The following is a 25337-nucleotide window of genomic DNA, read 5'->3' as shown; positions in this document are numbered from 1 at the left end:
AAACGGTATATCCTTCTCAAAAAAAATCAAAAAGATTGAAAATTCTTGTCTTTTCAAACGGATCACGATTAAATCCTATATTGAACTCGTATTTTTGAAAATCAAGACAACACGTGTTTATAAGATACCAATTTTGGGCGTCGCGAGGGTGCTAATACCTTCCTCGCGCGTAACCGACTCCCGAACCCTAATTTTTCTTTGGATTTTAACGTAGACCTAAACTCAGCCTTTTATTTATTTTAATAAAAGATCTAATAGGTGTCCGATCACACCTAGGAAAAAGGATCAGTGGCGACTCCTTGTTTATTTCAAAAATCAAATGTCAAATTTTAAATTTTTTTTCAATAAATCGCCACAATTAGCGACCAAGCTAAACAAAATTTTTTACGTCCCTACATGCCCTGTATAAAGCACCCAACCATGTCCGACTCCATTGCAACTCGTTCGAGAGAACTCAGAAGCATATAGAAAACAAGTAAAAAACAGAGAAAAAAAGAGTGATGGCCAGCTCCATAGCAACTCGTTGGAGAGAACTCAGTGGGGAGAACGAATGGGAGGGTCTACTACAGCCACTAGACACTGATCTCCGTCAGTATATAATTCACTGCGGTCAAAGGACTTCAGCTGTCGGAGACCTCTTCGACCCTACCACTTACGATCCGAAAACCTCGAAAGAACAGTTTTTCACCGAGACTTGTCTCATAAAAGGAAACCCCTACAAGTACGAGGTGACTGACTTCATTTATGCTGGCTCGAAAAAAGTTACGTCGGCATGGATCGGATATGTGGCGGTGAGCACCGATGAAGGGAAGAAAGTACTGGGCCGGAGGGATGTTTTGGTTGCTTGGAGAGGGACCGGAACGCTATCGGAATGGATCAATGATTTACGGATTCCGCGAGTATAACCTGCCGATTTGTTCCCGAAGGCCGCTAAATACAACGCTTTAGTGCACGGTGGTTTCCACTCTCTTTATATTGGGACGGTACCGGCTTCTACACATAGCAAGACTAGTGCTAGAGAGCAGGTAATAGTCCAAAAAATCGATATTCTTTTTTAATATTCAGTTCTTTTTCAAAGTCGAATTTTTGCAACAAAAATAAAAAATTAAAATTTTTTAAAAACTTCACATTTTCATTTATTTTAACATTAATTTATCAAATCAAATTTATTATAATTCAGAAAATTTTTAAATACATATTGTTTCAAATTAATGTGCTCTATCTTAGAATTAGTCATGTTAAAAACCGGACTAGACAGATAGGAAGAAGCCAGAACTTTCTTTTTTAAGCTGAAATAAGAAAAAATTTAGTGGCTAAACAAGTTAAATTGATTTATAAATTTATAAATATTTAGGTGCTTCAATCAAATCAAATCTAAGTCACATCTGAAGCGATAAACACTCTGATCATCAGGCCAATACTTAAAATTCATTCATATTATAAACAATGTTTTAATTTGACTTTTTTAAATTAACTTAAGTTTGATTTGAAAAAGTTTCAAATTGAGCAGACTAACTCGAGTAATTCAAAATTCTAATCCATTTCTTGCCCTTCTGCAGGTCCTAATTGCTGTAAACAAACTAGTGGACAAGTACAGAGATGAAGAACTAAGCATAACCGTCACAGGGTTTAGCTTAGGTGGAGCATTAGCAACATTGACCGCAATGGACATAGTTGCCAATAGATGCAACAAGCCCACCATAAGCAAGGCGCCGTTCATGGTGACCGCCTTTGTGTTCGGTTGTCCCCGTGTCGGAAACGATGGTTTCAAACAACTATTTGATTCGCTCAGGGACGACAACATTCGTCTCCTCCGTATGAAAAACAAAATGGACTTCGTTCCAGTACTTTTAGTATCAGGATACACCGATGTCGGAAACGTGTTGAACGTTAACACCTCGGTGTCAAAGTACTTAAAGGAGAAGATTTTTGGTTTCACTGATGATGCTTTCCCTGATGGAAATGGAGATGAAGTAGGTATCGATATAAGCTTGGTAAATGAAGATGATCATGAAGCTCAAGAAATAATTATCAGCGGATGGATAGAGAATCTGTATAGTTGTCACAACATGGATGTGTATATGCATGGTGTTGCGATCGAAAACATCGCAGAAGATACACCGGCGGGTGAATGGATTATGATTTACCACTCGTGAATAAACATTTAGATCGTGTGAAGGATGACTACGGATTTCCAACGGAATGGTGGGTTGGTGAGAATCGGAAGAAAATGGAACAAATGGATAATGGACGATGGAGGGTTGTTTGAGTTTTGATGACAAACATGAAGGCTACTTTAGTTTTAATATATATATGTATATATATGATATAAATAAAGGCCCTTAGATATTAGCTAAGGGTTTGTTGTTTGTAAATGAAGCTTATACGCTTCTATATATATATTTTTTGATATAAATAAAGGTCCTTGGATATTACCTACGGGTTTGCAATAATATCACTTCATTTAATTATAATATTAACATTTTATTTGGAATTAAAATGTAATTTTATCACGCATTAAATTATATGTATGTTAAAAAATTTAAAATGATTAAAGCACACTTTTCTATTTTAACGGGGCAAGGCTTTTGACCCTATATTTAACCTTGCCTTAGACCACAAACGAGAGTAAAAAGTAACACAGTTTGAATCTGTGTTAAACGGGTATCTAACAAGAATATTAACCATCGCTTAATTCATGTTGTCAGGACACTTTAATTATCACTTAAATAAAAACTTTTGAATCGTTCAATGACTTAAATGAATAATTCGATAGTTATTTTGAAACTTTTTGAAATTAAGTATAGTTTACTCTTAAATAAATATAAGCTTAATGATAAATTTAGCCACTAACATTTGCATATTTTGTCAAAATGGCCCTAATTGTATTTTTGAGCCTTTTTTGCCATCATCCTTCTTTTTTTTTTTTCAATCTGCTTTTTCCAACGGATGTAATGAATCAATCTGATTTTTCTAACAGATGCAATGAATAAATTTAAGGTTTTAATTTTTAGGTTTCAATCTTTCATACGTTTCTTTACTGAGAAATTTTTCTACTAAATTAATTTTTTTAGATAATTACGTTTATTTTCTTTGAATTAAGAGTTTTTTTATTTAATATATTATTTATTTATTTTATTATTTTCCGCATATAATTATCTTATTGGGTTATCTAAGTAGTAAATTACATCTCATTAAAAACATTCCACATATGCAATTTCACATTATCCCCGTTAATTATTTTTAACGGTATTTTCATTAAATTTGTTAGAAAAACATATTGAAAAAAAATAAAAGTTGATTACCAAAAAAGATTTAAAAATATAATTAAAGTCATTTTGATAAAATATACAAACGTTAGTGGCCAAATTTATGGTTAAGCCAAAAATATAATTACAAAGTTGGTAAGAATATTTGAGGCTTATAAAAAATGAGAGATTAGCTCTATCTAAAGAACCCAACCATGGCCAGCTCCATGGCAACTCGTTGGAGAGAACTCAGTGGCATATGCAACTAATTTTTTTTATAGAGTCCAACCACTTTTATATACATAATGACCAATATATATATATTGGTAAATTCTCTTTGTTTTGCATTGACTTTTAAAATTTACTTTGACTTGAATTTAAAATTTTTTAATTCTTTTAATAATAGGTTAGAGTTTCAAAATTCATATTTATATAAAAATAAAGTTGGAACATATCTTAAAAGTTTATATTAAAATACTTTTTGAGCTTTATTATCACTGAGATTAGCGATTATGAGTTTGATTATCTGTTTAGGTTTAAAGACCCACTTAAAAAGTGTAAGGATTTAGGTAAAATATAAGTTCAAAAAATAGGTTTGGACAAAAATTAATATATGTTTTTTAAACGAATCGGGCTTGGCCCGGCTTGAATCTGTCAAATTTTTTTTGCCAACATTTTGGTAATATATTGTTACTATTTTGTTATTATTATTTGAATATTGTACAACTCTTGTCTTATTATTATTTTTGTTATTATTTTAGAGGCATTTGATTGTAAGTTGCAACTATTTTAGTGTTATTTAAGTATAAAGACTTGTTTTTAATGTATTTTTAATTTATTGGGAAATATTTATTTTAATTTTTTTAGTGTATTTGATGTATTATTTTTTTAAATTAATATAAAAAAATTTTAATACAGGCGGGCTGAATCAAACTCGAATTTAATATTTTTTATTTGGACCAAATTTGAATAAAATTTTAGACCTATTTTTTAGACAAAACCTAAAACTTTACAACAACCCAATTGGGCTCATCATTCTTATTGCATAGTATTATATTTGCAATTGTTGAGATTCTGATATGATAATGTATATTTAATGCTGCTAATTTTTATTTTTCTTAGATAAAATAGTTGATGTCATCAATTTATGGGAGAGGGGCTTCATAAGAAATTTCTGCACCACTTTTCATGGATTTGCTCATCAATTTATTTTAATTTGTATATTAAAGAAAATACTTTTGAATTTGATTGAGGATTAAATGTAAAATTGATTTAATTAAATTATTAATTTTGTTTTATTTTATTCAAGTAAACTTTATACATCTGTCAGTTGACAAAAGTTAAAGGGCATCAACTTTAAAAATTTGGGTTCAAATAGCATAAATCATAACTTAATTTGATCTAAATAAATTATGCTCATTGATTTTTGGAAGTTTTGAGGCATATTCTCGATTAGTAAAAGTGGAGATCTAAATAAAAAAATTATAGTTTTATATTTTACCCTATGACATATTTACAACGATATATCATATGCTCAAAATAATTAAGTAATAAATAAGAAATTGATGCTCAAAAATTAATCTTTCTTACATATTAAAATTGAAAGAGAATAAATTATTTCAATTTTTTTAGTATGAAAATAGAAGCATCCGTAATGACAAAAAATATATATTAAATAAATGTTTTGTAGTTGTGATTTGCTATTATATGCATAACGACAAAAAAAATGTTGTTACTAAAACCTCTTTATTTTGCATTGACTTTTAAAATTAATTTTGATCTTAAATTTTATTCATTCTTTTAATTTTGCGTTGTTGTCAACACTTTAAATTCATATATATATATATATATATATATAATTCTAACAACCTTTTTTGGTCCTTTCTACAACTAATAATAATTTATTTTAATTATCTAACGTGTTGAATTTGTCGATATAATTATATTTATCATGTATATAAATTTTCGAATCAATCCAATACATATATGTATGATATCGATTTAAAACACTTTATATATTAATACTTATAATTAAAATTTTTTATATAAATAAATATTTAGAAATTTTAAATCCTCTTTATTTTGCATTGACTTTTAAGATTTATTTAGACTTAAATTTTATTAATTCATTTAATTGTAGGTTGTTGTCAACACTTTAAATTCATATATTTGTAACACTTATAAAGGTATATATATGATTCTATCGACTCTAAATATATGAATTGATTTTTTTGGGGTCATTTCTACTATTAATAATATTATAATAATTTATTTGTGTTAAATTTATCGATATAATTGTATTTGCCATACATATTAATTTTTGAACTAATTCAATATATATCATATTAATCTTGTTAAGTAATTTTGTCTGAGAATATTTGGGTATTTATATATATTATTACTGTTCACGACATGACTCTATTCATGACTCGACCCTACTATTCTTAGGATTGACATTCTGAGCGGACTTCAGGCATGTTGGGCACGTATTTTACTTTGGGTTGCTTGCCAAACCACTAGGTCTCCCTTCTGTGAGCTCCTTGAGTATATATGCGAACTGAGACCGCGGTCTTCCATTAATTTGTGCAAGCTCTCCTTGAGAGTTGAATCAGCGAGTCCGCTTGCTAACCTCTCAATCTTCTGGTGAGAACTAATAAATTTTGTTTATTACGATTGTTGTAGTATAGTCTTTGCAATATTATATTTACAATTGTTGAGATTCATAATATATTATTTTTAATGCTGATAATTTTATTTTCTTAAAATAAATAATAGCAAGGCGATAGATGGTTTCATTAATTTATAGGCGAGGGGTTTCATGAGAAATTTCTACAGCACCTTCCATAAAATTGCTTGTCAATAAATAAAATTAATATATTTTTAATTTAATTTGTATAAAAAAGACTTATAATGGTCAAATTGTATTTGTGAAAATCCAATTTCAATATACAAATTAGAGGCTGAAAACAAAACGTTAATTTGATTAAGACTTAAATGTAACCTTGGTTTAAATAATGTATTTTTATTGGGTCAAGTTATTTTATTCAAAACAAATTTAAATGTCATCTTATGGTAAAAATTAAGTTTCCCAACTTTGAAATTTTGGGTTTCAATCTTACTTTCTATAAACATTGTTTTAGATTTATTCAAATTCACTTTTGGATTTTGTTTAGAATTTTTTGAATTGTTAATATATATTTGATTGTTTTTTATTTATAAATCTTTTATAAACTTTTAAATGTATTTTTTTAGCCGATTAAGTTTTAATTCGATAGGCATGAGGACGTGAATTTAAATGCGTTGAAGCGTGTTATCCTTCTATTTGTGAATTTAGGAGAGATTACGCGTAATTCTAGTCATTGTGTTAAAAAAAGCAAATATAATCCTAACCTATAATAAAATTGTTCAATATATATTTCTAATTTTTAATTTTAAAATAATAATATTGTTGTTTGCATTGGTCATAAATTTAACACAGTAACAATATAAAAAATAAAAAAAAATTGAGCATCATATAAAAAAAAATTAATATACAATACATTATTAATTAATAATAAAATAACATATAATCATGGTGTAAAATAAAAAAATATTAAAAGATGATAATATTAACTTTATTTAAACTGGGTTAAATAGGGGTGTGTAAATTTCGGGTAAAATTAATTTTATTAATCGAATCGAATTAATTAGGTTAATTGGTCGGTTAACCGAATTAATTCGGTCGGGAGTCGGTTAATAATTTTTTGAAAATTCAGTTAACAGTTAATTTGGTTCGAAATCGGTTAATTGACTGAATTAACTGAAAAAGTTCAGTTCGATTAAATTTTTTTGAAAAAATTTCGATTCGGTTAAACGTTAAGAGTTTAAAAAGATCAATTAATTAATTCGGTTAATACTAGTTCAGGTAAACTGATTGAACATTCTTAAAATTAACTATTAATTATAATTTCTTTTTATTAATCTTTCAGAGTTTTAGATTTCAAATTTAATATTTTTATATTTGTTTATGTTTAATAATTATAATTAATATTTTGTTTTACATGATGTGAACTCAATTGCAAAGTTGGTATGAGCGTTTTAGGCTTTATCCGAGAGATTTGCTCTATATAAAGCACCCGACCATGGCCAACTCCATTGCAACTCGTTGGAGACAACTGATCAGTAGCATACAAGTAAAACACAGAGAAGAAAAGAGTAATGGCCAACTCCATAGCAACTCGTTGGAGAGAACTCAGTGGGGAGAACGAATGGGAAGGTCTACTACATCCAGTAGACACTGATCTCCGTCAGTATATAATTCACTATGGTCAAAGGACTTCAGCTGCGGGAGACCTCTTCGACCCTAACACTTACGGTCCTAAAACCTCGAAAGAAAAGTTTTTCACCGAGGATTGTCTCATAAAAGGAAACCCCTACAAGTACGAGGTCACTGACTTCATTTATGCTGGCTCGGACATTGTTAAGTCGGCATGGATCGGATTTGTGGCGGTGAGCACCGATGAAGGGAAGCAAGTACTGGGACGGAGGGATGTTTTGGTTGCTTGGAGAGGGACCGGAACGCTATCGGAATGGGTCGGTGATTTATTGGTTCGGCGGGTATCACCTTCCGACTTGTTCCCGACTGCCGCTGAATACAATGCTTTAGTGCACAGTGGTTTCCACTCGCTTTATATTGGGACGGTACCGGATTCTATTCATAGCAAAACTAGTGCTAGAGAGCAGGTAATTGTCGAAAATATCGATTTTTTTTTAATATTTAGTTATTTAATTCTTTTTTAAAGTCAAATTTTTAAAACTCAAATTAAAATTTTTAAAAAACTTCCCAATTTTATAGAAACTATTTAATTATTTTAACAGTAAATTATCAAATAAATTTATTATTCTAAAATGTTTATTTTATTATTTTGATTTTTTAAATTAATGTGTTCAAATTAGTGATGTTAAAAATCTAACTAGACTAGTAGAGGCGAAGTCAAAAAGTTTTTTGAGAGGTCAGAATTAAATTGGACATTTTTACGATAGTAAAAATATAATTTCACCATTTTAATTGTTTGTTTCTTTATTATTTTTAAAAAATTAAATTAATTTTTTATCATTTTGGATACTAAATTGTAATTTTATTATTAATTTAAAATTTTATAAATTATAAAGGAGGTTAAATGAAAAATTTCCTATTTTCAATTTTGCTAATGCAAACTGGCCGGTTGAACGGTTCAATCGGTGGCATAAATTCAAATATAAATCAAGCCCCTTATGAAGATAAAAAAATTGAAAACTTGAGACAAAAAATTTAATAGTTAAACAAGTTAAACCAATTTATAAATTTATAAATTTATAAATATTTTATTTTTTATTATTTTTTATAATTATTTATTTAATTATTATTGAATTGATAGTTAAATTAAAATACAAAATTAATAATTTAATCGATTTGATGTCTACTTCAATTTTTAAAAGCATTATTTGGAATTCAATCTTATTATAAATAAGATTTTAATTTAATTTTTTAAAGTTTCAAATCAATTACTAACTCGACTAATATAAAATTCTTGACCCATTTCTTGCCCTTCTGCAGGTCCTAGCTGCTGTAAAGAAACTAGTGAACAAGTACAAACATGAAGAACTAAGCATAACCGTAACAGGCTTTAGCCTAGGCGGAGCACTAGCAACATTGACCGCAATGGACATAGTTGCCAATGAATACAACAAGCCCACCACAAGCAACGCGACGTTCATGGTGACCGCCTTCGTGTTCGGTTGTCCCCGTGTCGGAAACGACGGTTTCAAACAATTATTTGATTCGCTCAGGGACAAAAACCTTCGTCTTCTTCGTATGAAAAACAAAACCGACCCCGTTCCAACACTTTTAATCACACTACTGTACTCCGATGTCGGAAACGTGTTGAACGTTAACACCTCAGTGTCGAAGTACTTAGAGAAGAAGGTGGTTTTTGGCAGCACTGGTGATGCTTTCCCTGAAGGAAATGAAGATGAAGTAGGTATCGTTATAAGCTTGGTAAATCAAGGTGATCATGAAGCTCAACAAATGGTAATTATCGGCGGATGGATAACCGATATTGTTAGTTGTCACAATATGGATGTGTATATGCATGGTGTTGCGATCGAAAACATCGCAGAAGATACACCGGCGGATGAATTGGATTATGATTTACCACTTGTGAATAAACATTTAAATCGTGTGAAGAAAGACTACAAAATTCCAACGGAATGGTGGGTTGGTGAGAATCGGAAGAAAATGGAACAAATGGATAATGGGCGATGGAGGGTTGTTTGAGTTTTGGTGACAAACATGAAGGCTACTTTGTTTTTAATATATATATATATACACGATATAAATAAAGGCCCTTAGATATTAGCTTAGGGTTTGTTGTTTGTAAATGAAGCTTATACGCTTCTATATATATTTATGATATAAATAAAGGTCCTTGGATATTACCTACGGGTTTGCAATAATATCACTTCATTTAATTTATGTTATCCATTAATCTGATTTATAAAAAAATTAATCTTATTATAAGATTGTGTATTTTAATTAAAAAGTCTACTATTTATATCAATGTGACTTTCATTCAGATCATGTAACGTAGTCACATTTATTGATTTGAAGTACATCATATAATTTATTTATTTTTCACTAATAACTTGGGTAAAAACGTAATAGAATATCGGGATAATATTGTTAGAAGCGATAACTACAAGTAGTGAAATTAAAAAAAAATTAGAGGGATTTAAATTGAATTATAGTTGTTTATAAGAGTTGGAATGCAAATTTTCCTTTCAAAGCTTGTAACTTTACAAATTTTTAAAATTAAATTATAATTTTAACCTTTTATAAGGGATCAAAACGTAATTCTATCATGTATTAATTTATATATTTTTAAAAATTTTAAAGACACTAAAACACAAATTTCTAGTTGTGTCAAACGGGTATTTGATAAGAATTTTAGTCATTGCTCCATTCAAATCAAGACACTTTAAAATTTTAACCCTAACAATAAAACAATTAGTACTGCTTGAATCCAAACTATACCTAAAATAATAAACACGGTGACTATCAAACCAACAATCGAGTATAAACAAATAATTTCAAATGGTACCAAAAAGAAAAAAAGAAAGAAAGATACCAACAAAAACCATTTCAAATATTTTTAAAAAGTTAAATTTTAGTCAAGCCTAACAAACTTGACATTTTCTTAATAGTTATATTCAAATATAATTTTGCACATATTATTTAATTTCTTGTTGAATTTCAAAATAACTCCAAAAATATATAATTTAAAATTTAAGATTGAAACCTCCATTGTACTTCTCTTAAATTTAATTTAAAGGTTTTTCTTTTAAAAAAATCAACAATTGTATTTAGTTACTAACACTTCTCTAGAATCAATTAAAAAAAAATTTATGGGGGTTCGAGATTCAAAAATCCCATTTCCTTCCATGTGGGAAATTTTTGAATCCGTGCTCTCACTATGCTTTGCTTGCTTTCTTCTCTTATGCAATTTAGAGTTAGATATGCCGGTTGTCGCATATCTGTTATAGCATATCAGCTGTTAATAGCTGTTTTCCCTGCTTGATAAAGCAATTGTTCTTGCCACCCCTTCCAAAAATCCTATCTCGTATATGCTTTAACAGTGCCCTCTTTTTTCTACCAATTGTTTCTCTTGGAAATGTGTTTAGAAAACCAGCCGAAAAGATTAAATAGGAAAACGGATATGACTTATCGATCCTATACAGAGAAGGAGAAGCAAAGAAGATCGAAGGCTTAGCTAACAGCTCTTTTAGTCTCAATCTAGCTGAAACTCTATGACACTTTTTCAAAAACCGTTTAACCGCTAGTTTGACCAAATTCCATACTGAAGCACCAATTCACTGATATTGAAAGCGCTTTTTGTCAAACAGTTAGAATGTAATTTTATTAGAGTTAAAATGTAATTTTATCAATTATATTGACATATATCTTTACAGTTTTTAAAAGGATTAAATCAAAATTTTATCATTTTTTGAGGGTCAAACTATAATTTTTGTCATTTATTTACTTAAAAATTTTATAATTTTTCAAAAGCTAAAAGCACAATTTTTATTTTTTTAGGAGGGTCGTGCCTCCTCCCTTCGTCCATGACACTTCAATCAATTGTAGTTTCAAGAAATATTATTTCCTATAAGATAACTCTTTAATAACGATATTCTTTAACAAACCATTCCATAGCATGAAACATTCCTTAACGTGATATGTGATTCTTCAAATTACTTAAAAATGAAGCTAGAGAAACATACAATTAATTAAAAATTCTAAAGCTTAGAAATGTTGGTAGAATATTTCTTAAGTTGCTCTACGATTGGGATGTCTTGGAGGCTCAATATATGAACATTTGAGGAGTTCACTTCTTAACTTTTTTTTGAAATGCAAGTGCTTCATCCTTCTAGTTGAACAAAAAGTGCATTTGCATATGAGGTTACAAGTAATGCTTTGTTCAACGAAGAATATTACATGAGTGTAACTTTTGTGTAATGTTTTGTAACTTTCATCTTTCTAGTTAATTTTTATGTATGATTTCCAGAAGAATATGCCATTCGTTTGATGAAAAATAAAAAGGAATATCGAAAATTCGAGTGGCTGAAGCCAAAGCAGCTACTTTCGAAGTAACAGAAAGAAAAAGCAACGACGGGAGTGAGAGAGTCAGAGTCAAAAAGAGGATTCCTCACTTCTTTCTCTCATTCAAAACCGTGCATGAGACTTTCATAACATGTTCACTAATTTTTCTCCCTCCCACTATCCACAAATTCATTATCATATCTTTTATAACCGTTCTTTCGTAATCTTCTTTGAAGAGTTATAAATAAGATTTTACATGTTTCGTTTTAAGACCTTTTAGATTTATCGATAAATTTAAAAATTTTAAATTTTTTTTTGCAACTTTTTTTATAATCACAACAATCACAATAACTTTCATAATCATTGATCATTCATCGCTCCCATCACAACAAGCTATAATCACAGTTGTTGTTTTTTTTTAATATTTACTTTGATCTTCCTCTTTGTTATATCTTTTTGACAATCCATTTTACCAATTTATAATATTTCTTGACCTAAACAAAAAAATTTTCCACGAATGTACTGTCTACATCAAATTTAAATCCATCAACTTCACGAGCAATTCATTGCCTCTAGCTACCCTGATAGCTATTTATGTTGCCCCCACTCTTGTTTTTCACGCTCAAATATTTTCTAAATACATTGGAAAATTTTTAAAAAATTGAATAAACTCGTGTTAGACACATACCTAGATTTGATTCTGCATTTACGTTAAAACAATAGGCGAAGATAAAAAAAATGGCAATGAAGATGAGGATTATTACTCTCCTGGCTGGACTTAGATTCAATCATGAGCCAAACTTGAAGTCTTATTTGAAAAGTGGGAGGATTTGAATAAAAATATAAATCCAAAAAATGGATTTGAACAAAAAAAAAGTCCATTTAAAAATTGGATTGGGTCTCGAATAAGGTTTTTTTTTTTTTGCCCAGGCCCTGGCTGAATTTACAAAAAAAAAATATTGCTGTTTTTTTATTATTTTGCTGTCATTTCATTATTTTATTGTTACTGTTTAGTTGTTATTGTTTGAACATTGTATAACTCTTATTTTATTGTTAATTTTAAATACTTTTTTTTAATTTATTCTTAATTTATTGAAAAATATTTATTTTAATGTTTTTTGTGTATTTGATGTATTATATTTTTAAATATATATTTATTTAAAAAATTTAATACGGATGGGCCGGATCAGGCTCGGATTTTAACTTTTTCATCCAAGTTGAGCTCGGACAAAACTTTAAGATTATTTTTTGGGTAGGGCAGACCCCAAACCTATAAAATGAGTATGAAATTTTGTTAAGGCCGCCCGGCCTGAACCCGATCCATTATCACTTTTAATTGGAGTTAAAATATTTTATTGTTTTCACAATAAGAATTAACTCGTCCAATTGATGCTCCATTTTTTTTAGGTTTGAATCTAATAAATGATAAAAAATAGCATTGAGAAATTGTCGAAAAATTCGGTTCAATTTGATTCTAAATTTAATCGAGATTAAATGCTTTTAACTGAAAATTTTCAACATATTGACAATTGTATGGCAAATTAAATACCAATGATAAGAACCCAAAAATATTTATTTACTATTTTGAATGTTAATCAAACACATGTGTTATAGGCCAATTTTGGGCCTGTTTACATCACATAAGCCCATTTACATTAAACCCCAAGACCCAAATATCAAACCCAATACACATCTAAATTAACCCACAATTTTAACGCACAACCCAAATACCTACAACTAACCCAAAACTAAACCTAACAAACCCTAGCCGACTCAGCCACTTGCCCACCTGCCCTTTGACACCAGCCACCAGCACCATCCCCTGGCGCCACCAGCTCTGCTCCACCGGCCATCAACCCACCTGCAAGGACAAGTAAACACGCAACAAATAGATTTAGGCATTGTAAAGGCTATAAAAAGCCATGAAAACCAATGTAAAAGGGATTTTTTTCGGCAAATTTTTGATAAAAAGAAAAAACATTCGATTCTAAAACAGCAAAAACAGAATAGCAATTCCAGTTATACAAAATCACAACTATCATACCAAATCAGAAGACCCAAGGTACTAAAATCGAAAGCTAAAAAAAACCTAAGGTGACTATTGTTTTCTTTTTCTTTTTTTTTTCATTTTTGTTTATACATTCAATCTACTCTATTTATATTTATATACATAAATATATAATATAAATAAAAAATACAAAAAAAATAAAAAAGGAGAGCTTTTTACCTTCATGGTGGCCGGTGCCGGCGACGGTCTGGCGATCGGACCGGTGACCGGCCTACCGCCGGAAATCCCCTTTCCCCTACCTTCTCTCTTCTTATTTTTTCTTTCTCTCCTCACCAAATGATTTTTTTGTTAATTTTAGGCCTTATATAGCCCTCCAAAACGACGTCTTTTGGGGGGCTGCTCTTTAACCCCAAAACGGCGTCGTTTTGGCCTAACCCGTTTGTTGACCCGACCCGCTCCAAGGATCCGCGTGTTTTTCATTTGAGGGGCTAATTGCACTTTTAGCCCCTCCGCTTTTTCATGCATTTACAATCAGATTCTCTTTGCTTTTAATTCGGCCCTGGACTTTTGTCGTGCTTTTCAATTTAGTCCTTAGCCAAGCACAGCATTTTAATAGTTGGGAATATTGCGCTTTTGGCCCCCCACAGTTTCATGCGCGTTCTAATAAGTCCTTTCCTCCTTATTTTCTTTCAAGTTAGACCCAAAATTTAGTTTCCCAATTCAATTTAGTCCATTTTTTTACCTTTTTCTCGTTATTCTACTTTAATTTTATTATTATTATTATTATTATTATTGTGTGTTGTTATATATATATCTTTAATACATATATGAATATATTTAGGTAATATTATTAATAATTATTAGTATTTCTAATGTGTATATATTATGTATTATATTATTTATATATATTTTTATATATTATATATACTTTAAATATTATATCTTATATACTATTATGTATATTTTTAGTATATATATATTTGTGGAGCATTGCCAATAGTTTTTTTATTATTATTATTTTAATATGTATATATTGTGTATATATTTTAATACTACATTATATATATATATTTATATTATGCATATATTTCAAATATTATATATTAAGTATTTCTAATATCCTTATTATTCACACCCATATACGTACGTATCTATGTAGCATGTTAATAAATTCATTTTGTATTGTTATCATTGCTAATGTATATGTATATATCATATATGTTTTATATATATATTATGTATATATATTTTCAATATTATTAGTTATATTTTTATATATTATTCTACGTACATATTTCCATATCATCTTATGTATATATATTCTTAAATACTATTATATGTATATGTATATGTATATTTTTAATACCATATTGTGTATATATTATTATTACATTTATTTTATTCCTACCATATTTATTATTAATATTAGTACATATATTTTATTGTTCTTGTATACATATTTTATATATAGTATTATTTTCGTATATTATATTATTTATTATTATACCTATTACTTTCATTATTATCACTTATTGTTTTATTTTAATATTATGTATACATTTTTCATATATGTCACGTACATACATTTTTTAATATTTATTTTATATATATATGTATATATTGTATATAAAATTTAACATTACTAGTTACATTTTTACTATCTTAGGCATATATTTCAAACACTGTGCATCGTGTATTTCTAACATTATTAACATTATTACTATTCATATATATATTTTACGTATATACTCTTAATATCATTATTGTGTATATATATTCGTCTTTTCCATTGCATGTTTAATTCTAACATTACGTTTAATATCGCATATATTTTCATTGTTTTTTTTTATATATATTTGTCACACTTATATTTGCTTCAATATATTTCTAGCTCTGTCATTTATTTATTTGCTTTGCATTAGTTCGAAAATCTTATTCTTGTTTTCTAATTAATTTCAATACTTAAGGCAACGTATCGGTTAAACACTAAGTCGCCGATTTCATCGCTATGTTGCGTGAACATCAATCGACTCGTGTTAAAACGGTATGTCCTTCTCAAAAATCAAAAAAATTAAAAATTCTTATGTTTCAACTAGATCACAGCTAAATGTTACATTGAACTCGTATTTTTAAAAATTAAGGCGACACGTATTTTACAAGATACCAATTTTGGGCGTCGCGAGGGTGCTAATACCTTCCTCGCGCGTAACCGACTCTCGAACCCTAATTTTTCTCTGGTTTTCGACGTAGACCTAAACTTGGCCTTCTTTTTGTTTAAAAGAGATAAATTTATTAGGTGTCCAATCACACCTAAAAAAAAGGTCGGTGGCGACTCCCCTCTTTATTTCAAAATCAAACTTCAGTTTTCAAGTTTTCACTAAATCGCCTCAATTAGCGACCGAAACCAAAATTTTACGTCGTTACAGATGGTGACTCCACTGGGGAGCCATTCTTGAGAGTCGAGTCGAATTAAACACGGGTTGTTAAAATTTTCAAATTTCTTTGTTCACATTAATATTTAGTCGTGATCCTCAAATTTTGTTTTCAAAAAATTCATGCATTTGCATCATGCTGTAAATATTCTTTTAACTTGTTTTATCTTGTTGATTTTCAGCTCCCAGTTTCTTTTTAGTTTTTGTAGTTTAGTTTTTAAATAAAACATAAAGGTTTGTGAGTTTCTCCCCACACACCGTACACTTGCATTTTGCATAACATGAGCTCTTTACCCGGGCTCCGTCCGTTTAAGTGAAAGTAAATGCTACGCCTTCGTGAGTTAACTCGTCCCTCCGTACAGGCTAGTGAATACTTTCGGGTTACATATGACTTATGCTTTCGTGAGTTAACTTGTCCCTCCGTATAGGCATAAGTAAATGTAATCCCTCGAATTGAACTCGTGAGCTTGTGATAGGCTACGATCGAGGTTTCATACTAGTCTTAGTAGATGATAGTACGAACAATTCGAGTACCTGTTTAGAACCTAAACCGCATATAGTAAACCATATGAGCCACCTAATTAGAGCCATGCCGAACCTCTGTCTGTTAATAGTCACCAAAATAAAATACATGGGAGAAACGCCTCTTACGTTTTATTTTTTTGACATTTATACTTTTTATTTGGATTTGTCGTAATTTATATTTGTTGTGATTACTAACTGAGGTTGTTTGTCGTTATTTTTATTTTTCATCATGCATTATAGGCATCATATTAGGAAGGTGTTGACTAGAGATCGGTTGCCAAAAAATGGGTTTCTAATGGAAGAGTCAATTATACAAATAATCGAGAAGAATGCCGTGGTTCGGGACTGGTCTCTAAAAACTCAGAAAAAAAGGGGATAGTCTAGTGGAGGGATGTATTGCCAATCTGCCCGAGCACGTAACTGTGAATGTTCGCCAGAATAACCTTGAAGATTTGGTTTGGGTTTGGAATCAGTTGGACTCGGACACTAGGGGTATCTTCACCGAGAGATATGGAGACATAGCCAATTTGATTGCTGTTAACGTAGATGAACGATTGATTCAAGCCATGGTAAGATTTTGGGTCCGGCTTACCAATGTTTTACCTTCAATCGAGAAGATATGACTCCGACTATAGAGGAGTACGTTGTTTTGCTTCGTGTTGAAAGTGCGCAATTCTATAAAGTATATGTGAATAAGCCTAAGTCGATGACCTTCAAGAAAAGGTTAGTGAGATTGACAGACATGACTAACGCGTGGGTCGAAAAACAGATAAAGAAGAAGAATGAAACCATTTGCATTCCATGGTCTTCCCTACGAGATTTGCTTCTGAACCATCCCGACATGTTAAAAAGGATAAATCTATTTGCTTTGGCCATTTACGATTTGATCATCTTTCCGAAAGTCCTTGGACACATAGAAGTTGCGGTGGTGGATTTCTTCGAAAGACTAAAGCAAGGAATCAACCCTGTCCCGACTATCTTGGCTGAGACCTTCAAATCCTTAAACAATTGTAGGAAAGTGGGGAAGGGACGTTTTATCGGATGCACGCAGTTACTCAGTGTCTGGATTTTGAGTCATTTCTGGAAAGTAGAGCACACACCGTACCACATGTTTTCAAAAACCTTCATTCTGTTAAAAGCCTATATTGAGAGAGAATGGCCAAAGGAGTCACCGAAGAACATTGGGTTTCAGTTTTTCAGAACCTTCAAGCTGAATATGTAACCTGGAGAGCACCGTGGATCCGCCCTTCAGTTCTGTTATACAAGGTTGAAAATCAAGATTGGGTACCACTACTCGGGCTATGGGGAGAAATTGGATACGCTCTGTTAATGGTCCAGAGGCAATTTTCTTCACGATAATTCATACCCGCCACTGGAAGATTAGCACAGTTCGAGTTTGCTTTTGCGGGTGAAGGCTATATGAAGAGGGTCCGAGGCGCTGCAAAATCTTGGAAGAAAGTTCATCTGATGGAGTTGGCCCTGTATGCCGATACTCTCACTCAAGATTACGACGTATGGAGAATGCAACGGGTGAATAGCCAGTGAGTTTCGTCAATGAGTTACGCCTTTCAGAATCCCTTCTTGAAAGAAATACCGTCCAAGTTAGAAGTGGAAAGACAAGAGTTTGAACGCGAAAAGACCAAGATGTCAAGGGACCTCAGTGCTCTTCAAGAAAAAAATTACCAGTTGAAGATCGACGTTCAGATTGAAAGGTCCAAAACCGAGAAAGTGCAAAAAGAAGTTGAAGTCGTAAGAAATAACTTAAGGGACCTCCATCTGGAAAATAAAAAGTTAAGAGGCACAATAAAAAATAGTGGGTTGGGCAAATCGTCAGCAGAATGGAAGGAGGAAATTAGCAACATCAAAGGAGGGATGAAATTCTAGAAAGGGAAAGCGAAGAAAGAAAAAGAAAAGGCTTGCCGAGCTATGATGGAACTAATGAAGAAGAACGCCGAATATGAAGCTGTGTCTGCCGAGGTAATGACTAGTCGATCTAAACGTCAAGAACTAAAAGAGAGGATACGAGAGTTAGAAGACATGCTGCAAGATCGTCAACAACAGCTAGATACTCTCTTGGAGGCTTTGGAAAAAAAGAATAATCAGTATGATAGAGACATTCGTGCCTACGAATAGGGCCTCTAAGAAAAAGAAATGCAACTTAGCTATTTGATCAATGAAGTTCGTGGGGTAGCTATGTACGTGGTACAATTATCGGAAGAAGCTGAAATTCTCATTTGCCAATTCCCTCCAAGTCGAAGATCAAACATATCAAAATTCTTAGCACGAGTAAAGAAATATAGCGATATAGCCAGGAAGTTTGTGTAACGGTCGAATCGAAAATGGAAAAATATTTTGTAATGGACTCTTTTAATAAATGAAATGCCTAAATAGGGGCCGTCTTGAAATCAACACTAAATTCTTGCATATTCATGCATAACTAACATTCATTTGACATTTATGCATTCATTCATTCATTGCATATACCTATCCCATAATCACTCGCTAAGGTTAGAATCATATAATTCACAGTCACAACACTTCAAATCTGGAACCACGCCATTCGTATAGAATGCGTCGACAAGCTAGAACAATGGAGGCTGAGTTCAATGAAAGAATCGAAAGGATGGAAAGAGTCCAAAGGGAATTACAAGAACAACTGGCTAAGTCACAGCAAGAAACGAGGGATCTGATGGTGAGATCTCGAGAGGAATCATTTAAACAAAGGGACCAAATGGCCAAGATGATGGAAATGATATCAGCTCTGGTAAAAGGAAAGGGACCTATGAACCCTGACATTGTGGAACAGCAGTCAAGGGTTAACCTCGATCAGGATCCGCCCCATCCTCTAGGATTTACTCCACCGCACGCCCATGCAACACAAATAGGGTACGCTCAATAGGAACCTACAGGCCTGGAGCAACGACCGGTGCCACCTACTAATCTGGGGCAAAGAATGTTCGTATCAAACCCGGGGGCTAGTCCTGCTGATCCACTCGTTCCAGATTTGGACGATCCAGCAGAAATAGCCAAGTTGAAAATCGATGATCACGAAACTCAAGAGAAGTATAGGAGCTTAAAGGAAAGACTCAAAGTGATAGAAGGCACTGAAGTCTTTTCCGTACTAGGTGCTAAAGAACTCAGTTTGGTACCCGATATAATTCTACCTCCGAAGTTCAAGATGCCTGATTTTGAGAAGTACGATGGGACAAGATGTCCAAAAACGCATCTTGTCATGTTTTGCAGAAAAATGACCGGTTATGTGAACGAAGATAAGCTACTCATACATTGTTTTCAGGATAGTCTAGTAGGGTCGGCTCTTCGGTGGTACAACCAGCTTAGTAGAGAAAAGATCCGATCTTGGAAGGACTTGGCATCAGCATCCTGTGAGCAGTACAAGCATGTATCAGATATGGTGCCTGATCGAATGACTCTACAAATGATGGAAAAGAAACCAGCAGAAACCTTTCGACAGTATGCGCAAAGGTGGAGAGATATCTCGGCCCAAGTGGAGCCTCCACTGACTAAGACTGAGAAACGGTCCTTTTCATCAACACGTTGAAATCTCTATTCTATGACAAGTTGGTAGGAAGTGCCACAAAGGACTTTGCGGATATTGTGATATCCAGGGAACTTATTGAAAATTCCATAAAGAGTGGAAGGATGGAAGGTTCTGACAGTTCAAGAAGGGCAGCACCCATAAAGAAAAGAGAGCCAGAAACCCATATGGTGGGAGCTGGAAGCCATTACACTCTAAACCCATATCCAAACCAACCCCGACCTTGAAATTATCCACCTCCGAATTTCTATTATCCTCCTCAAAACCCTTACTATCAAACACCACCTCCTTACCCATCCTACCCTGTATATGCTACGAACAACCAAAGATCAGTCACTGCACTCCCACAAAATACTATACCCTCCTAGGGCCAGCCTAAAAACGAATAAAGGCCAGCAAGACCCAATCCTGAGAAACCACAATTTACTCATATTCCTATGTCGTATGGGAAATTGTACCCAAAACTCTTAAAGAAGCAATTAATATCTCCCCATTACATGGCACCCCTTAAGCCTCCATACCCGAAATGGTACGATCCAAATGCCAGTTGTGCATACCATGCTGGGAACTAGGGACACTTTACGGAAAACTGCATTGCCTTCAAAAGGAGAGTTCAAGGACTCATTGATGCTGGCATTCTACGATTTAATGGCACTGGCGGTACGGCCGGGAACCCATTCCCAAACCACACCGAAGGGAATGTGAGCGCAGTGGGAGAGGAGGACAAACGGCAAAGTAAAAGATGGGTTTCTGAAATAAGAACACCTCTGCAGAAAATCTGGGAGGTACTAGTTGAAAAGGGGTTGCTCTGTCATTTTAACAGAATATTCCAAAAAAGAAGTGCAAAAGGTCAAAGTTTTTGCGAATTCCATGGAATTGAGGGTCACGACATTCAATCCTGCGAGGAGTTCAGGAGATTACTGCAAAATATGATGGACAATAAGGAGATTGGGATTTTTTATAGAGGCAAAGAGGCCGATAGATGAGAAATATGCGCCTCTGACAATCAATCGTCAGGTTTCCTGTATAGCGTCGACCGACCGCTAATAATTTATTACGACGCGAAGAATGAGCTGGTGAAACCAAAAGTGATAATCGAGGTACCACCTCCTTTCCCCTACAAGGACAATAAAGCAGTACCATGGAAATACGACGTCAATATCGTCACACCTGAAGATGAAAATCCCAAAGCCATGACTGGAAGCGTTGGGAAAGTAGGTCATTTCACTCGTAGTGGAAGATGTTATTCGAAATAGGTCGAATCAGCGAAGAAGAACAGTGACTAGAAGCAAAAAGGAAAGGCAGTGATGTACGAGGCCGAAGTCGAGCAGGAAATTTCACCCCTGCAAGAAACTAAAAAGCCTGTGGATGAGGAGGAAGCACAGGAGTTCTTGAAATTTATCAAGCACAGTGAATACAATATGGTGGAACAATTGAATAAGCAACCAGCACGAATCTCGGTTTTATCTCTACTATTAAATTCAGAGCCACACCGGAACGCTTTGTTAAAGGTGTTAAATCAAGCTTACGTAGCAAACAACATATCTGTTGAGAAGCTGGATAGGTGGGTGAATAATCTGAACACGGACAATTTCATATCTTTTAGTGATGATAAGATACCGCCAAACGGTAGAGGCTCGGTGAAAGTACTGCATATTACGGCTTGCTGCAAGGGCTACATAATACCGAACGTGCTCATCAATAATGGGTCAGCGCTCAACGTCATGCCTTTGGCCACGCTTTTCAGAATTCTGATGGACCTATCATATTTAAGGCCCTGTCATTCCACAGTAAGGGCATTTGATGGGACAAGGCGTGAAGTCATTAGAAAGATTGAGATCCCTCTAGAAGTGGGCCTTTATATATACGATGTTGAATTTTAAGTCATGGACATTACACTATCATACAATTGCCTCTTGGAAAGACCTTGGATCCATTCTGCTGGAGCAGTTCCGTCCTCTCTCCATCAAAAAGTGAAGTTTATCATGGAAGGCTATTTGGTCACTGTCGAGGGAGAAGAAGACATTGTCGCATCTATCTCTGCCGATGCACCGTACCTGGAAGTGAGTAAAGATGCAATAGAATGTTCTTTCCGATCCTTGGAATTTGTCAATGCCACTTTTGTTGCTGAAGGAAATAGAATTCTCATGCCTAAGCTGTCAAAGAATACCAAGATGAGAGTTGAGCTGACTGTGGGAAGAAGAGTCCGAGCAAGGAAATGTTTGGGAAGGTATCTGCAATGAATAGTTAGGGTTTTAAAGCCAGTACATCACAAAGCTCGATATGGTTTAGGGTTCCAACTAGATGTGTGTCAAAGAAGAAAACAATGGAAGAAAGATCAAGAAAGAAGGATCGCAAGAACCTTAGGCCGAGAATTAGAATGGGAGCCTATAACGTACCCTCCTTTGTCAAAAACATTTACATCTGCAGGAATGATATAACCCGGACAAGATAATCCACGAAGCACGATGTTATTAATTGAAAGGGGTCTTCAGAATGTCAGTATAAATGTCATTGACAAAGGAAGTGATGCAATTAAAGATGTTTCAACGATACACCCTTGTCCTCCTAGATTTGTTTTGAACAATTGGACTGCTGTGGAACTCCTTGTAGTTTCTAAATCTTCTCCAGAGTAATGCTCAATATTAACACTATTCTTTTTGTGTGTCTCTAAGTAATAGAGGGATTATTTTGTAATAGCTTATGATTTTCTCTTTATCATTTAAATGAGCATTAATGAAGATGCATTTTGTCATAGTCTCTACATTCTCATTAACTTCATAATTTTTCCCTTTTCTCACAGCCTGTCATTGCATATATCTCATATCATGCCTGTTGGTCCCAATACTTTGATGCTCCTCTATAGTTTCCTTTTCCATTCAATTTTCAGGTGCTCATATATCAACGATATGAACAAACCCATTACGAGTCCTGAAATCGATTTTGAGAAGGCTATTTGTTTAGGAGAATTCGAAGCCGAAGAAAATGCTGAAGACTATATCTCGTCTCCTGACTTGCTAAGAATGGTGAAACAATAGGATAAATAGATTTTGCCTCATCAAGAATCTGTTGAAATAATAAATTTGAGAACTGAAGAAAAGAAGCAAGAAGTGAAGATTGGGACCTCTATTTCAGGGGGCACCAGGCACAATTTGATTGTTTTGCTCCGCGAGTACAAAGATGTATTCGCATGGTCATATCAGGATATGCCTGGATTGGATGAAGATGTAGTGGTCCATAAGCTCCCATTAAAGCCAGAATGCAAACCCATTCAACAAAAGTTAAGACGGATGAGACCCGAGATGTTGTTGAAAATAAAAGAGGAAGTCAAGAAGCAATTTGATGCTGGCTTCCTACAAGCCTCCAAATATCCAGAATGGGTGGCTAACATAGTCCCTGTACCAAATAAAGACGGCAAAGTACGAATGTGCGTAGATTATCGTGACCTGAATCGAGCAAGTCCTAAAGTTAATTTTCCCTTGCCACACATTGATACGTTGGTGGATAACACAACAAAGCATTCATTGTTTTCCTTCATGGATGGATTCTCGGGGTATAATCAGATCAAGATGGCCCCTGAGGATATGGAGAAAACTACCTTCGTAATAATGTGGGTAACTTTCTGCTACAAGGTGATGCTATTTGGGTTAAAGAATGCTGGGGCAACATATCAGAGGTCTATGGTGACGTTATTTCATGACATGATACATAAAGAAATAAAGGTCTACGTCGACGATATGATTGCTAAATCCTGAGGGGAAGAAGAGCATGTAGTGAACCTCAAGAAATTGTTCGGAAGGCTAAGAAAGTTTCAGTTAAAGCTTAATCCAGCCAAATGTACGTTTGGGGTTACCTCGGGAAAGTTGCTAGGCTTCATTGTCAGTAAAAGAGGTATCGAGGTTGATCCAGATAAAATAAAAGCCATTCAAGAGTTACCACCTCCGCGCACGCAAAAGGAAGTCAGAGGATTTTTAGGGAGGTTAAACTACATCGCCCGATTTATCGCTTAACTTACCAACCAATGCGACCCAATCTTTCGGCTTCTTCAAAAATACAACCCGGAAGAATGGAATGAGGAATGTCAGGTGGCCTTTGATAAGATAAAACAATATTTGTCTAACCCTCCAATGCCAGTACCGCCAACTCCGGGAAGACCATTGATATTGTATTTGACTGTGTTCGAAAATTCAATGGGCTGTGTACTAGGGCAACACGACGAGCCAGGAAAGAAAGAAAATGCGATCTACTACCTCAGCAAAAATTTTACTGAATATGAGGCAAGGTATTCGTCCATTGAAAAATACTGTTGCGCTCTGGTTTGGGTAGCTCGAAGGCTCAGGCAATATATGTTGTATCATACGACATGGTTAATTTCAAAGTTGGATCCAATAAAGTACATGATGGAATCACCTGCACTCTCAGGAAGAATGGCACGATGACAGATCTTACTATCAGAATACGACATTGTCTATGTGAGCCAAAAGTCGATAAAAGGAAGCGCAATAGCTGATTTCTTAGCAACTCGAACAACGGAGGAATATGAGCCATTGAGATTTGATTTCCCGGATGAAGACTTGATGTGCATCACGAAAAAAGAATGCGAGTCACCAAATATAACACCCCAAACCCGTCCCAGACGTTAAGGCGAATCCGACGTGCCACTTTGAAGTCAAAAACCCGTGTTCCTTTTTTAGTGTTTTAAAAAGCCGACTTTTGTCAAACTAACCAAGTGAATGGAAGCTGGGCACCAGGTAGGTATCCATAACAGAGGAGGTGAGCCATGAAGGCTGCTTAAGTACCAAGCTCTCCGATTGGATCCAATCCTAGACATGCCCACATCCATTGCCACACTTGGTTATAACAAGTTGAAATTTCTTTGAGTGATTATCTTTGGTAAATTGAATATTCGTGACGTCGTGTTATTTAAAAAAAACAAGTATCATTTTGAAATCAC

General features: G+C 33.4%; 2 protein-coding genes across 2 annotated transcripts; both read left to right on the top strand.

Annotated features, from left to right (window-relative positions):
* Nucleotides 1-500: 500 nt before the first annotated feature.
* On the top strand, nucleotides 501-2156 carry LOC121204587 (phospholipase A1-IIgamma-like). The gene is made up of 2 exons (XM_041074666.1): nucleotides 501-899; nucleotides 1560-2156. The coding sequence occupies exons 1-2, from the start codon at nucleotides 501-503 to the stop codon at nucleotides 2154-2156; spliced, it is 996 nt and encodes a 331-aa protein (XP_040930600.1).
* A 5225-nt stretch (nucleotides 2157-7381) lies between these two features.
* On the top strand, nucleotides 7382-9722 carry LOC107926145 (phospholipase A1-II 1). Its single transcript, XM_016856949.2, has 2 exons — nucleotides 7382-7970; nucleotides 8824-9722. The coding sequence occupies exons 1-2, from the start codon at nucleotides 7446-7448 to the stop codon at nucleotides 9541-9543; spliced, it is 1245 nt and encodes a 414-aa protein (XP_016712438.1). The 5' UTR covers nucleotides 7382-7445; the 3' UTR covers nucleotides 9544-9722.
* Nucleotides 9723-25337: the final 15615 nt, after the last annotated feature.

The sequence above is a fragment of the Gossypium hirsutum genome, chromosome A08 (assembly GCF_007990345.1).
Source record: "Gossypium hirsutum isolate 1008001.06 chromosome A08, Gossypium_hirsutum_v2.1, whole genome shotgun sequence".
NCBI classification, from domain to species: Eukaryota; Viridiplantae; Streptophyta; class Magnoliopsida; order Malvales; family Malvaceae; genus Gossypium; species Gossypium hirsutum.
This window is presented reverse-complemented; position numbering and strand designations above follow the sequence as displayed.